General features: G+C 44.9%; 4 protein-coding genes and 1 non-coding gene across 5 annotated transcripts; 2 read left to right on the plus strand and 3 right to left on the minus strand.

Moving 5' to 3' along the window:
• Positions 1–1636: 1636 nt before the first annotated feature.
• Positions 1637–3734, plus strand: GGI43DRAFT_407456 (Gti1/Pac2 family-domain-containing protein). The gene has a single exon (XM_083206227.1). It carries the CDS (start codon positions 1878–1880, stop codon positions 3273–3275), a length of 1398 nt encoding a protein of 465 aa, XP_083059899.1. The 5' UTR covers positions 1637–1877; the 3' UTR covers positions 3276–3734.
• A 1730-nt stretch (positions 3735–5464) lies between these two features.
• GGI43DRAFT_t136 lies at positions 5465–5560 on the minus strand. The gene has a single exon. It is a non-coding gene; the product is annotated as a tRNA-Lys (tRNA).
• A 386-nt stretch (positions 5561–5946) lies between these two features.
• On the minus strand, positions 5947–7349 carry GGI43DRAFT_407459 (uncharacterized protein). The gene has a single exon (XM_083206228.1). The coding sequence runs from the start codon at positions 6781–6783 to the stop codon at positions 6244–6246; it is 540 nt and encodes a 179-aa protein (XP_083059900.1). The 5' UTR covers positions 6784–7349; the 3' UTR covers positions 5947–6243.
• A 3267-nt stretch (positions 7350–10616) lies between these two features.
• On the plus strand, positions 10617–12575 carry GGI43DRAFT_407461 (uncharacterized protein). The gene is made up of 4 exons (XM_083206229.1): positions 10617–11020; positions 11078–11330; positions 11400–11687; positions 11742–12575. The coding sequence occupies exons 1-4, from the start codon at positions 10686–10688 to the stop codon at positions 12408–12410; spliced, it is 1545 nt and encodes a 514-aa protein (XP_083059901.1). The 5' UTR covers positions 10617–10685; the 3' UTR covers positions 12411–12575.
• Positions 12576–12873: 298 nt separating this feature from the next.
• On the minus strand, positions 12874–13801 carry GGI43DRAFT_384622 (uncharacterized protein; the record flags this gene model as incomplete). The annotated part of the gene is made up of 2 exons (XM_083203546.1): positions 12874–13075; positions 13149–13801. 2 exons carry the CDS (start codon positions 13799–13801, stop codon positions 12874–12876), a joined length of 855 nt encoding a protein of 284 aa, XP_083059902.1.
• Positions 13802–13883: the final 82 nt, after the last annotated feature.

The following is a 13883-nucleotide window of genomic DNA, read 5'->3' on the forward strand; positions in this document are numbered from 1 at the left end:
AATGTGTGCATTGATCGCATTGTACTTCGTACTCCGAAGTGCTTGCGAAGTTCGCTGATGGGCAGTAAAGGATACGAGTACAGTTACCAGCCGGTGTACCGCAACAAAGAGCACAAGACAGTATCCTTCTTTCTCCTTCTGCCTCGTTCTTTTTCGCTCATCTTGCGTTCTCTTTTGGCAAGTGAAGAAGAGGAAAGTAAAAGAAATAAAGAAACAAAAGAAGAGGAAGTTTATATGTTTAAATATAGCCGTCTTTGTTGTGCTGCGCTCAGTCGCGTTAATAATATGGATTCTAATAATACACAGAGTACAAGTGGCTTTAACAGACTTCTTTTTTTACATTTTTCTACAGCGGCATGGCTACTGCTACTCCGCATCCAGCGCTGCTGCATCGCTAAACAGCCACCCAAAGGACTAAAAGACCAACGGACCAGAAAAAATAAAATATACCTCTTAGCAGGCAAAGAAGCGCCGAATCTCACCAAAAATTCCCAGCCAGCGGCCACCTGAGACCTGCTCGCTAGCTGCACCCCCCAGACGCCCCCCAAGCCCACCGTACCCCACAACGTCCCTGCGTCTACGAGCCGATTTATCCATCCATGACCACACCCTGCGCACTTGGCTGGCCCAACCTTAATTCTCCCTCTCTCCTCCATCTTTTTTTGTCTTCTTCTTCTTTTTTACCTTTTGAGGCTTATATGTGCTAGTTTTAACCTTGTTCCGTGTGCAGACTCATCCGTTTCCCCCGAATTTCATTTCAGCGTGACGACAAAGGCGCAACAGACGACGCGGTTCTTTCAACTGCCATCGCAACAACTATATTTCAGAGCGCTTATTCTTTCTCCTGCACCTCACTTGTTGGCTCCTCCGCCGTCTATATATATATATATATATATTTCTATATCTATATATACACACTCCATTGTTCTAGGTGAGCCTCCGATCTTCCCTTTGTCCTTCCATCGCCTGCCTTTTCCTGGCCTCCTTTGCGACGACATCCGCGTGCCTCCACGGCAAAACCTGTGGTTTTGTTTCCCGAGGCTGCCTGCATGGATCTAGTGTTCCCATACTGAGGCGTTGGCTGTACTCCCTTTGTGCTTTCCGCCTCAGTCTTTTTGCCCTGAATGGGCTGTATGACAAGGGGAAAGGTAAGAAAGGAAAAAAAAAAAAGAGCAGAAAAGTTAGAAAGAGAAAGGATATGGGAGAGCTTGGTCTGCTATTTCAGGGCCCATGGAATGTGTGAGAATGCGGTTCTGTGCACGAAGTAACCAGGACGTGCCGGGAGCAGCCAGTGACCAGTTACGACGTCCATGGAACCGCAAACGCATCCATCCTTTTGTCGTGGCAAGTGCTCCGTCGGCACCGCCGTCAAATCAGACAAGAAGGGGCCAAATGGGAGAACTTACTGGACCAAGCAAGGTTTTGGCCGTTTCTCTATCGAGGGAATATCACTCTCTGCACTCAGTGTGCTACTTTGTTTAGCGGGTCTACCGACTCTCCCATCCTAAGCCAAGGAGCACATATGATGCAGACAGGCCCTCTTTGATCCGTGATTTAGCATCGAGCTTTCTCTCTCATCGCCTTTCTTTTCTTGGGACTTTCAAATTTGCACTTCTTCGTCTCTGATGCCATCTTCATCTACAAAAATCACCGAGTGTAATAAACTAACATCCATGATCGTAGTGCCATTGACAAAAAAACAAGGCTATAACTCAGCTCTATCGGTGACGCTTCTACTGTCTTGCTTGGCAGTAGTTGACAAACTTAATCGGCCAACGAGAGAACACTCTAGACTTTAGTGTCTGAGTGATTCGGCCCTCTTATTACCATCTACCAGGGGAGGAATTGTCCGTTAAATCGGACACCAGGTCTATCACATGTACAAAACAGACTCAATAGCTTCGGAGAAGATGGAGACGTACCACGGCTATGTACGTACTCCAGCTGATGCCATCAAGCTGTTCGAGGCTTGCCGGCTAGGCCTTCTACCTCGCGTGCAACGACGACTCTCAGAAAAGGAAAGACAGTCCATTAGATCCGGCTCGGTCTTTGTATGGGATGAGCGGGAAGCTGGCATGAGGCGCTGGACAGACGGCAAATCTTGGAGCGCCAGCAGAGTATCAGGGAGCTTTTTGACGTACCGCGAAATGGAAGGGAAGCGAGGAGGTGGTTTTGGTGGAGGGAGACGAGGCAACGGCAAGACTCCCGAATCTGGTCGCGGTAGCGACGAAGACCACGACGATGGCGAACCTGAAGGATACCGATACAAGGCCGATGGCCTCATGAAGCAATCTTTCAGTATCACGACATCAACTGGCCAGCATCTGCACTTGATATCCTACTACTCTCGACCACAGCCTGGCCAGCCAGAACTGCCGCAACCAACCACCGATCCGACTCTGCGGGGAATCGTACCAGTAAAGGGCATGTATCCCGAGTCCAGCATGGGCGAGACCAACCAGACGCCGGCACTCACGAGGGCTCCAATGCAGCAGCCGTACATGATTGCTCCTCAGCATCACCACGCTCACCCAGGACATCAGCCATACGCCCCTCATTATGCGCAGCCAGGCTACGGATGGCCTCCATCGCCAGTTGCGACACCACCGTATGGACATTACGCTCCCGCGCCTTATCCTCCTGCTGCTCACCATCTCCCTCCGCCTTACGCCTCGCCAGCACCCCCTCCGCCAGCGCACCACGGCTATATGACGGCAGCTCCGCCGCCACCCCATCTCTATGCACACGTCCCGCCGCCGCCTCACAGTTACGAACGCACTTCACTGCCTCCTCTGCAAAACCCACCAAAGCCAGCCTCTGGGCCTCTGTACCACAGCCAGCCATACTCACAAGGACCCACTCCGCCGCGAATTCACGATTCTCCTCACCAACAAACGTTACAAGCCGCTGCTCAAGCCGCTATTAGCGACACTCGGCCATTGGCTGAGAAGAAGCCGCAAGGCCCTCTCCCAGCCTTGGGCCCGATTGCCAACGGATCTGGAGCTCCTCAGCACAACGGTCTACACACACCTCCAAACCGAACAATGAGCGCTAGTCCGCCTCAGAGTTCTCACTTGGAGACGCACAGTGCTAGCGGCAATAAGGCGAGCTTATCTGCTCTATTGCACCCCACTCCGGCTCCAAATGCTGAACCTGCTGCAAATGGTAGCGCCCACAGCAGCCCAAGAACCGGTAACGTCGCTCTCGCAGAAAAGGGTGGCGCGAGCGAGGATGCCCGAGCACTGAGAATGCTTGATCGAAAGTTCTGCATCTAGAATTTGTAGATCTGAACTAAACTACCTTTCATTCTTTCCCTTCTTCCTTCATTCTTCGTTATTTCATCTTTCTTTCCCCCCTTTTCTTTTTTATTATAAAAAAACCCACAACAAAAAACACAAAAACTGCTCTTCGTCTCTATACTTATTTTCTCTCTCTTTCATTCGTATAGAAATACTAGGGCTTTGGGAGTCACGATTCTGTTGTTATATCTGATGCATTGTTCTGGCGTCTAAAGGAGGAGCTAGCGATATGTCTATTTGGACTTGGCTTTGGCTGGACTTTTGGGCCGGTGGGAAACTAGGAATTGGCCATAACGGGGAAACTCTTTCGGCCCGCTGAAGGGAAGAAGGTTCTTTTGAGTTTACATGGAAATATTCGGACTGAGTTTAGGAGTTTGTTCTTTTTGAGTACTGTATATAACATAGCTGAGAGTGAAGAGAGCTATTCTTTTACTATCTCGATTGAGTTTCCTTATTTTCTAATGTGGCTGTGCTTGTGTGATGTGGGCAATTCGATAGACATGAGTCGCAGATTGTAATTGGAGGAAATCAACCTTTTCCTCGTATATCTTTTTGTCTTAATCTATTCTCCTCAGACTTTATTTATTTGCAGTTGATTTATAAAATTATGTTAAATGCAAGCGTACATGGCTTTAGAATTCGTATTCCTGATACGGGGTCTTATAACATTTAGATGTATTATGCTTCTGTTTTACTATTATGGTTTTCCTACGGCATGTTCCGCTGTTCCATAAAATTAACGTTACGAATACAATACATATACTACTTCATTGAGCTTGGATCGTTGATCCTCCGACCTGTATTATGCACGCCCTTTTCTCATCTCTGTGAAGTTATTTTTTTCCAACATGATCCGATATTCCGTAAAATGGTCTTCTCTTACTATTTTGATTCCATCTTACTATTTGATTGTCAACGTTACTACCGCAAATAGAAACTGCCATAAAGTAAAGTTATGACCCCATGTCATGTCGTTGTAATTGATATCCTTAGTACCGTATCGCATTGGCCGCTAGTGGATAAGCAAAAAGCAGTTGAAATTGACGGAAAAGCATACTCGGTAGCATAATCTGTGGGGACCTTTTCTATTCAAAGAGGCCGCGTCATCCACCATTTTGCGATTATTTGATACCATCCGTATTCGGCCAAACCTGTGTGAGCCCACGGCAAGGAAATGCCGGGAGAGATGGGGTCCGAGTTAGGGAAGAGGGGGTGTTTTAATTTGTGCAGGGGAGGGAATAAGATGGAGAAGGACAGGAATTAATTACTGTAAGATAGGCCAACATAGTGTATGCAATAGTATATGCGGAAATAAATAAATAAATAAATAAAGACTAGGAAATTGAGGAGAGCGCGCACTTCGGGCCGCTTTGTGTGGGCTACCCGGGGGAAATGATTGTTTGTGGTTTATGCATGCGGGTGGTGGCTTAATATTGAGTATGGCTAGCAGCAAAATAAGTTCTACGTAAATTTGATAAGCTTATGAGGCGAAACAAGAGGCTTTATATTGTTGGGTTGCATTTCTCGGCAACCTTAGTTGTATATCTCAATTTTTAAAAAAGGGCCTCTGCTCATTGTGCGGATTAGATTACCAATCTTATACCCAGAATAGCTATTTTGCATCTCAAGAAAAGGCATGTATAGACGCATAGTATATGCTTTTTAGCGCAAAACCATACTGGAGCTTTTACTTTTTTCTCAACTTTTTGCACCCTAATATACTACTGCATGTACCCTCTTAGCTGCTTTCACTACTGCGTGCAGCGGATCCGGTACCGAGACTCAAGGTTCACGATGAGGTTAACTCTAATGTACGACACGTGGACAAGCTTCTTTGAGAGGTTCTCCTTGCCTTGTTCTATTTCAACTGTAATTACACCTCTCTCTAGGCGAAGGTTTAACCGCGCTTACTTTTTGAGAGAGGCTCACGCAAGCAGATCGGCACCGAAGCTTAAGTCGAGTAAGCTCTTACACAAAGCATACGCCACCATTATCTCATTAAACGGATAAAAGGAATTCTCCGAGGGAACAATACATATTGGCATTGATAAGTGAAAAACAAAAAAAAAAAAAAAAAAAAAAAAAAAAAGGCAAAGAAAAGAAATGATGGACTAAAAAAGTGCAAAAAAATACTGAACTCCCTCAGGTACTGGATTTATAGGAAAAGCCCAATGCGGGGGTCGAACCCGCAACCTTGAGATTGTATCAGAACGTGTGTCCCTCTTAAGAGTCTCACGCTCTACCGATTGAGCTAACCGGGCTAGCACGTGATTGTTGACCAATGACGCGTCCCAGTTGACTTGAGCTGAGGGAGCTCGTTGAACAGATCGGCCTTATTTTCCTTTATATGTTCTTTTTGCATTAGGCATTGCCTCCAAGCAACTCTTTCGCTTCACTTTCTTGGTCTTTCTTGGACAACAAAGAAACCTGAGGTCGCTGGCAATGCTACTTGGTCTTAGTAGGAACAGATATACGTTTTATGACCATTGAATTAGGGAAATATTATTCAGCATCCCAGTTTCATTACCCAGCACCCCAATCGTGATTAAACGAGGCAGTCAGCACACGTATAAAAATATAAAAATATTTAACCACTAGATAATACTTGAAGTAATAGAAATAATAGAAGCAGTAGAGGCAGTATCAACAGCTGGGGTGCTGGATAACAAAACTGAGATGCTGAATAATATTTCCCTTGAATTACTATAGACACTCGTTCAGGCTAACATATTTTATGTAGCCTCATTGTTGGGGGACACTTGCCTCCACGAATTGGAAGGAAGGAAGTCAGACTAGACTATATAGCTCCGTCACCTCCCGGACCTCATATTCACAATACAAGCCTTTTACAACCTCATATAATGATCCTTGTTCTGTGACCAAGGGCTCATCCCGAGGACCTTGGCTCTCTCCCTCCAACATCGCGTGAGACCTGATACTCATCTCATATTCTTTTGCTATCATCAACGTCTTTGTCGCCGGCGCCCTCATCCACCTCTACCGCAACCGAACCAGCTGGAACTGGAAATTCATTTTGTAGAGTGCGTATAAAGTGGTCTACAACGCCATTTCGATTGAATCCAACGGGTACGGGAATACCCCTCACTCCCATTCTATTCCAATTGTTTGTGATCTCAAGATACATTTCTCGAAGGGCCTCTTGGCTCTTCGGAGAATCGATTAGGGCGAGTGCTATGTCAGCGACCTTTCCAATTATATGTTTATGCTGATGGTCGTCTGGCACAACCGCAATGGAGAGATTAAACTGGCTAACTACAGCACCAGCGCCCCGTTGGATTATAGTGGGAAGCCAGCCGGGCAAAAGGTTGTGAAACGTTTCGAAATGTGCCAAAGCATCGGTGGCCCCCTGTGGCGTGAGCCAGGTAGCAGGATATTTCTGTTCGGCAGCGTTCTGTCTGTACTTTTCGGGGTGGGCTGCCGAGCTGTTCTCATCAAGCAGCCATCTCAGATGGAAAATATCCATATCTTAAAGACAGCTTTCGTCGCACTTCCTGTAGGCAAGTCATTGTACAATCGGACAAGTTGCCTGATGTGCAGCTTTTGGGTCGCTGTCGGTTGTTGAGGCACCTGATTCCCTGGAGTCAGAGATTATTGGCTGGCGCTTGTGGAGTAGCCATATCGAGTACCAAAGCAAACCATCTTGAAGTGCTGAAATCGCGTGATAAAAGGGGCTTTAGGGAAAGAATAGAAGGATGGTGATGGGATAGGAAGAAGGGTAAAACAAACGCGCTTGAAAATTTTGCTCTTGAGAAAATTTCTGATTCAGAATCGGCCATTCACTTCCCTTTCAGTTTGTGGTAAAGTTGATTGCGGCGTTGCCAGCTGGCAGTCACTCGCGGCCGTACGTGGCATAAAGTCTTTCTACCCCAAGGCCAGCGCTTATACCATATCTCCAGCCACTCCGACTTCATCTTCAACTATTGCTGCTTCGTGCCATTTTCGTCGTAAACTTCTACATTCAAATTTTATATCGCAAGAGTTAAATATTCGTCAAAAATGTGGAGGGCGTTGAGAGAAGGATTTCTAAAGTCTATCGTTTGGAGACCGGCATGATCCAAGACAATGATAAATGCTAATATTCAAGTTTGTTTCGTTATCGCTTATTCCTCGGTTGAGTGAAACAGGGTAATCTGTACTGCATAATCGACATGAATCCTGTTCTAGATCAAATACAATCGCTTTTCCATCTTCTTGAAGACAAGACCAGAAAGATCGAATATATGGACAGCGCAGGTAGGGCGTTGGTAAGCTTCTGCTCATGAGGTTGCAGCAAGATGGGTAGGCTGAGCAAGTTAGATGGTGGCAGATCGGTATTGACATGCTGCTTATAATATTTCCAAGGCGCTCTTCAGATACCAGAGGTCCAGTTATTGTAAAGAATCTGGCAATATAGAGTTTGTAATCGATGATTTTCGGAATAGATTGAAAGAAAAATCTCCATGTATTTTTCTTCCTTTGTAACGTATGGAAGCTATCTCCGACTGGCTGGGTTTTAGTCTTTGCTCTAGTGTTCCATCGTTTATGGGAGCAGATGCATTTGCGATATTTGCATGTCCATGGTCTACGGGATTTGATGCATTTGCCAATTTTGATGATATCTTCAAATGAATCGTATCGTTCCAGACTCTGAAGAGATATACCATGAGAGAACCCGTGAAAATGCCGACTCATAACCAAATTGGCTTCCATAAAGGAGATTTTGGTGCTGAACATGAATTCGTGAAACTGTTCCGGAAGGGAGACCTGCTGGGTATTGCATGAATGGGGCTGCCAGTGTAAGGAAGGGAAATCAGCGGAAATCTTTGCATGGGGTTGGCTTTTCCAACTAAGATTGGGATCAAACAGACGCAATTTATTACAGCAATAGCAAAAATGCGTGTTGGGAATATCTTTTCGTAGCGTGGAAAGAAACTCAATTAAACACAAAATCGAGAGCTGTGTAGAATTTCATTTTGCATATGGCACAGGGTATTTAGAATAGCACTTTGTAGGTTCTGACCCTGGTACGCAGCTATTACGCATGATGTTACATGTACTCTGTGCCATATAGCTCAACAATTTATGTTGAGAAGGTCGAGTGGAAAACTCTCTGCTCCAAGGGCAAGCCACCGTGAGACCATAGTTCCACACAGGTTATTAGGTACCAGAGGGTCCCCATTGGTAGATATCCTGGGAATTAATGCTTTTCGCGTAAAATTAAATGGAAGATCTCTGTATGGCCGGATCATTATGGCTCGGTGCTGGCGAAGATCACCACGCGGATGCTCTCAGCATTTTGTGAGCCCCCCTTTTCCAACACGTGAGTTTAGTAAGGCATATTTGTAGATAATGAAGCCCAGGTAGAAGACTAACGATCAGCATAACTGAGAGTGTAGAATGTACTTATATGCCGTTTAAGCTGTGGTAAATGGGCTTCTGTCCATTAGTTCGCTCTCCCCTTCTATATTATAACGCGCCACTTCGTATATGGGTGGATAGTAAAACTTTTTAATTTTCATGAACCGAAGTTTAAGGTAATAAATAACTCGAGGGGATTTTCCCCTCATTGAAGAGTTTTTTTTTTTTTTTCTCTTCTTAAGCACTCTATGTCGGTTGTTTGTCTACCAAGTGCTGTAGAGGCAATTATAAAGCGACGACACCATCCCTCGGCCAGCTGTAAGAGGAGCAATCTTTTTGACTAGATTACCAAAGTATACGGAAACCGACATGGGTGAAAATTATCCTCGTAAGCGGCGAAGCCAAAGGCTTATGGAGGCGTGCGCATCCCAAAAACGATTGCGGCCAGCAAATGATTCCTTCGATTTAGACCAAAAGGTATCGATTTCTTCTATCATGTCCCTTCCAAATGAAATTATCTCTATGGTACAAAGTTATATGGAAATACCATGGCAGATCTCTTGGGCCTTGACCTGCAAACGTTTTAAAGCAGCCGTATTCCCTGGAAGCACTCTGCCCCATCTATCCAGGAAAGAAATGGGTGATTTCTTGGTAACATTGCCAAAATATATTCCAAATGTTTTTTTCTGCTTCTGTTGCAACAAAGTGCGCCCGTTAAACCCCAACCTCGACTGGAATGGCCAGAACCACAGATGGACCATTGGAGATATAAAGAATTCGCTCTGGCCAAGTAAAGACTACAACAGAAGCCATATCGGGTTTTCGCAACCTTTTTTTACTTTTTTGGAAAGTTCCGATATTTATTTCATGAATGCATACTTGGCAATGAATCGTCATTTCCATGGTCCTTCTCACGGCATACCACTCCAAAGTATGGAACGGTCTGCAACATATGACGGCTATTTTATATTAGACAGATGTGATCCTTGCCCTCGAGGCGTTCACAACCCTCGAAACTTTCGCAACCCTCGAGACGTTCGCAGCCTTCAAGACTTTTTCAACCCTGGTAGCGAAATTTTCAAGCCAACTTTGAATGTACGCCCAAGAAAGAGAAATGCTTGGAGATTTTCCATTCAATCTACCCCCAAAATCTTAAACAACATGCTTTATATTGCTCGACGTTTCACAATAGTTGGGCCGCTGGTGTGTTGGGAACAGTTTGCAACCCTGGTTAGGAACGTTCGGCCATTGATATGCCAACATATGGCATGCTCAGCACCACCACAAAGAATCTGTGCACATACTGTTAATGATGGACTAGGGCCACGTGTAGATCGCCGCCTGACCGTTGATTCACTCGTCAGTGAATATCGGCAGACACGCTCCAACGATTTTGAGCCTGAAAAGGGATCATGCTTATTCTGCGCCACCGATTACGACATGTCACTCAAACAAGATAAGATCAAAGACGAGTGGAGCTTTGTCCTCAACACATATCACTGTCTTGGGTCGTGTCGGACTCCAGATGATCAACTCTGGGTTTATTTCACTACAAGCGGTTACCAAGATAATTATAATTATAATCAGTTGTATAATTATTATGATTTGGATCAATTTACAGACCCGATGACTAGTATGAGGGAGCTGCTGAGATCTCGCTCCCTAAAGCTAGAGCGTGGAGGAGCTCGGCGGGCATGGCACGAGGCAATATGAGGTGGGAATGGACTCACCCTTTTAGAGCGCTATAAGAGATAAAAGATAGCAATGATACTGCGCATATACTATTTTTCTTCTCATTATTTGCAAATATTGCAATTTTTCGCATGTGTGCGTACTTCTAAACTACCACCATAGGCATAGACTTTGGCACCGCTTTTGGTAATATCCGAGAACAATGCTGGTGGTGGATAGTTTACTAAACAAAAAAAAAGGCAGAAAAAATCCCGTCCCTACTAGTTTCGCCAGCCAACATACGTGTTTTATCAACTTCAAAACAAGTAGTTTTACCACCTCTCTGCAGCCTTCACAATGGAAGACGAAGCAGTCCGTACGAGCTGGCTTAGCGGCCGACCTCAGCGAGTTTTCAACCTGCGCCCGCCCACTGAGTTTTCATCAAATTACTCCTTGTTTAGGGCGCAATGGAGCGTCATGGACGATCAGATCCTGTTGACCTGCGAAGAGGAGGCAGACGGCACAATTATCAAACATCCATCTTCTATTTTCCTGGCTGATATTCACAATATTTTGGGGAAAGCCGACGACGTTGTCGAGTTCAAAAAGATCATTAAGCTGCCGTTCAACGCCACCAGGTCAAGGCTATTAAGCCACCGAGCGGGGTTCGTCACCGCTGACTTCAAAGAGGAGTAAATATTTATCAAGCCATGAATTCTTGAAAATTACGTTGCTAAACTTATATCTAGTGAAAAGAAAGTAATATTACGCACGCACGACTGGGATGGAAATACTACTAGAGAAACAACAGTAGTTGCGGCCTCTATTGACGGTAAACTCGTCGTTAATGGTCCATCTGTTGCCCTTTGCGTGGATAATGAACCAAAAAAAACATGGTGCATTGGCGGTTCTCGCACGTTGAGCCAGATTGTAATCTGGAATCTGGAATCTGGAGACCTTACAAGGATCGATATACCTCAAGATGAGCGCGCACCTCAGTGTGTAAGTTGAGCAAACAAACGAACTGCCTTTCCGTACACATCATATACCATTTTACTAAAACTCCTTTAGCACAGTGGCAATTTTACGTTTGTCACGCCAGAGCGTATTGCTCTGGGTGGCCATATTGATCCTAATCATGATAGGCCATACTCTGTCCTGAGATCGATCTCAACTAATCCTTCAGAGAGGCAAGCTGGGCGATATTTCCACCACCACGAGAACTTTGAGTTCTCAGAAAATCATGATGCGCTAGCAATTCCAGGAAGTTCTGCTAGTAATGATGTCGTTGTTCATTACCATCATAGCGGCGGTCGCTTCACAGTTGCAGACGTGGGTTTGCTCACTGGTGAAATTCCGGTAAGTGATATTACTAACCAACTTAAATGATCTAAAGCTCATAACAACGAATAGTCTGAGTCACTCCCAACGCCTGGGTATTTCATGGATCCAAATTATTTCAAGGATCTCTTTCATGTCTTCTCCGACAAGTTTAGCGCACGAACTCTCAAAGGTTTGCTATATGATAGACTCTCTAGTCTAGCCGGGAACAAGCTGCTAGTGCAAGAAAACCTCGAATTTGAGCATGATGAAGAAAAATTTCGTGGGTTCCACAGGGCCAACTCGTTTGGCGAGTTCCGAATCCTCTATCTTTATGATTTCGACCAGAATCGGTGCAAGAATTTACGACAGCTTTCACCTAATTCTGAGCGCGCTGACCTTGAGGCCCGTCTAAAAGAGCACAACCCTGACGCCAGAGTGACTGTTGTGTCTCGTATGTTCTATACCTCTATTGAAGATGACTTTGATGAGGAAAAAGACGATTCACCAGAGTGGAAAGAACACGTCCGGCAATTATGGGTGACCGGTCAGGCGCGTGGAAAAGGAGAGGCCGAGTTCCCAGTGCTTGAATTCGACGACCCTCCGGAAGGCCAAAATAACCCTCGTATGTTATTCACGAAGAGCATGGTTTGCCTTCCTAAAATGAGAGACGGCGAGGCGCTTGCTTTGACAACTTCGGCAATAGTAGAACTCCCTACACATGAAGCTGACGGATATGTGTACTTTTTTGGTGAAGAGTAGGTGTTCTATTAGTAAATGGCTTAATTCTCATTATTTAATCTATAAGAAGCTATACATAAAGTGTTAGTTAAAGAATTCATCATCACCATTACTCTTGGGTCTGTAATCATATTAAGCATACACCGAGATCCACGAGCACGAATCCATGTGCTTGGTGACTCTATTGCACTGGTCATACAGATATATTAAAATTAATTAAATATAGCGATCTAAGTGAACTAGACGACTAAGATTGACTTTAGAAAATTAAACAAAGTCAATTTACTTATATAAACTTGCGCCATCTCTACTGGAAATCCTATATCCCATAGTATTGTACACCCTCTCACAAAGCTCGTCTTCCTTGTTGGAGACCTCTATTATTAGAATCCAATACCCGGACCAAGTATCTTGAATACTAACAATTTGACTATATCAGCATGAAAAGTGTTGATCAATTCACCCCCTATCCCTCATAAGCCGTTTAAAGAAGGTTACTAGCGTGAGTGTTTATAAGACGGCGCAGTTCGGTCAGTCTTTGTGGTGAGTTGGGGGGTGCTCTGCCTACAAAAGATTCCCCGTAATTTGCCCATTCTTGCCCATCTTCTTTTATCCTTAACTCATGGAATAAAATTGGTTTCTCGGCAGATGCGCCGACTGTATCAGCCCATTCATATCCTTGAATACTAAGACAAATGATATCGTAAGCAATAGAACAGGCAAATAGCAGAGATCAGGAAAGAAATCTGATATACTAACCAAAATGGCTTTGCAAAATTAAGCAAGTCTGCCACATTAATATGCTCTACCCATGACCGATCAGCAGCCCAAAGATAGGCCACAAAAAGCCAATCTCCACAGAGAACCGGCTTTGGGCCATTCTGCTGCTTCGAAAAGACGACCCGTTTTCCGCATGTGATATTATTGGGGTTTTCGTCTGTACAATCATGAACTTTGGTCTTCTCCTCTGCTGGATATTGTTTCCAGGTTTTTATATCTCGCAGATGACTTAGAGAAGTCAATTGTGAGGGAAGATCGACGAGAAGGCACCGCACGAGCATACGCCATGGCGGAGTTTGATACTCATCGGTGTATCGATATCCTTTGGGAAGAATGTGATATGAGATCAGCCACCGAAACGGCCGCACTATAGGCGACAATTTTGGATGTGGTAGTTTGTAGCTGCCAATACGCGTGGAACTCAGGGTGTAGAGCATTAGTTTAATCCTGTATCGCCACATTTTGGTGGCGACGGCCCTGTTGTCGTCTTCATCGTCAAAAGATTTTTGTAGCCATTGCGGAGACCATTCATCGATTATGCTGGGTATCTCGACATCCGAGTCCGTGATGCAAAGGGAACATTGGCGAGTGTACCAGTGAGAGCACTGACATGCGATGGTCGTGGTAGACATTGTATACGATGTGATTTAGTTGATTAATTCGCCAAACGACGGTTCAACAAAGCTATGCCCTGCATTATCATACGCTCGCGCG

Source organism: Trichoderma evansii, assembly GCF_050947405.1.
Source record: "Trichoderma evansii strain SZMC 28006 chromosome Unknown GGI43scaffold_12, whole genome shotgun sequence".
In the NCBI taxonomy this organism is placed as follows: Eukaryota; Fungi; Ascomycota; class Sordariomycetes; order Hypocreales; family Hypocreaceae; genus Trichoderma; species Trichoderma evansii.

Excerpts from the sequence above, each read along its gene's own strand:
- GGI43DRAFT_407456 (XM_083206227.1), top strand. The coding sequence starts at position 1,878 with ATGTACAAAACAGACTCAATAGCTTCGGAGAAGATGGAGACGTACCAC.
- GGI43DRAFT_407459 (XM_083206228.1), bottom strand. The coding sequence starts at position 6,783 with ATGGATATTTTCCATCTGAGATGGCTGCTTGATGAGAACAGCTCGGCA.
- GGI43DRAFT_407461 (XM_083206229.1), top strand. The coding sequence starts at position 10,686 with ATGGAAGACGAAGCAGTCCGTACGAGCTGGCTTAGCGGCCGACCTCAG. Across the intron at positions 11,021-11,077 it reads ACCGCTGACTTCAAAGAGGA|TGAAAAGAAAGTAATATTAC; the intron begins GTAAATATTTAT and ends ACTTATATCTAG. Across the intron at positions 11,331-11,399 it reads ATGAGCGCGCACCTCAGTGT|CACAGTGGCAATTTTACGTT; the intron begins GTAAGTTGAGCA and ends AAACTCCTTTAG.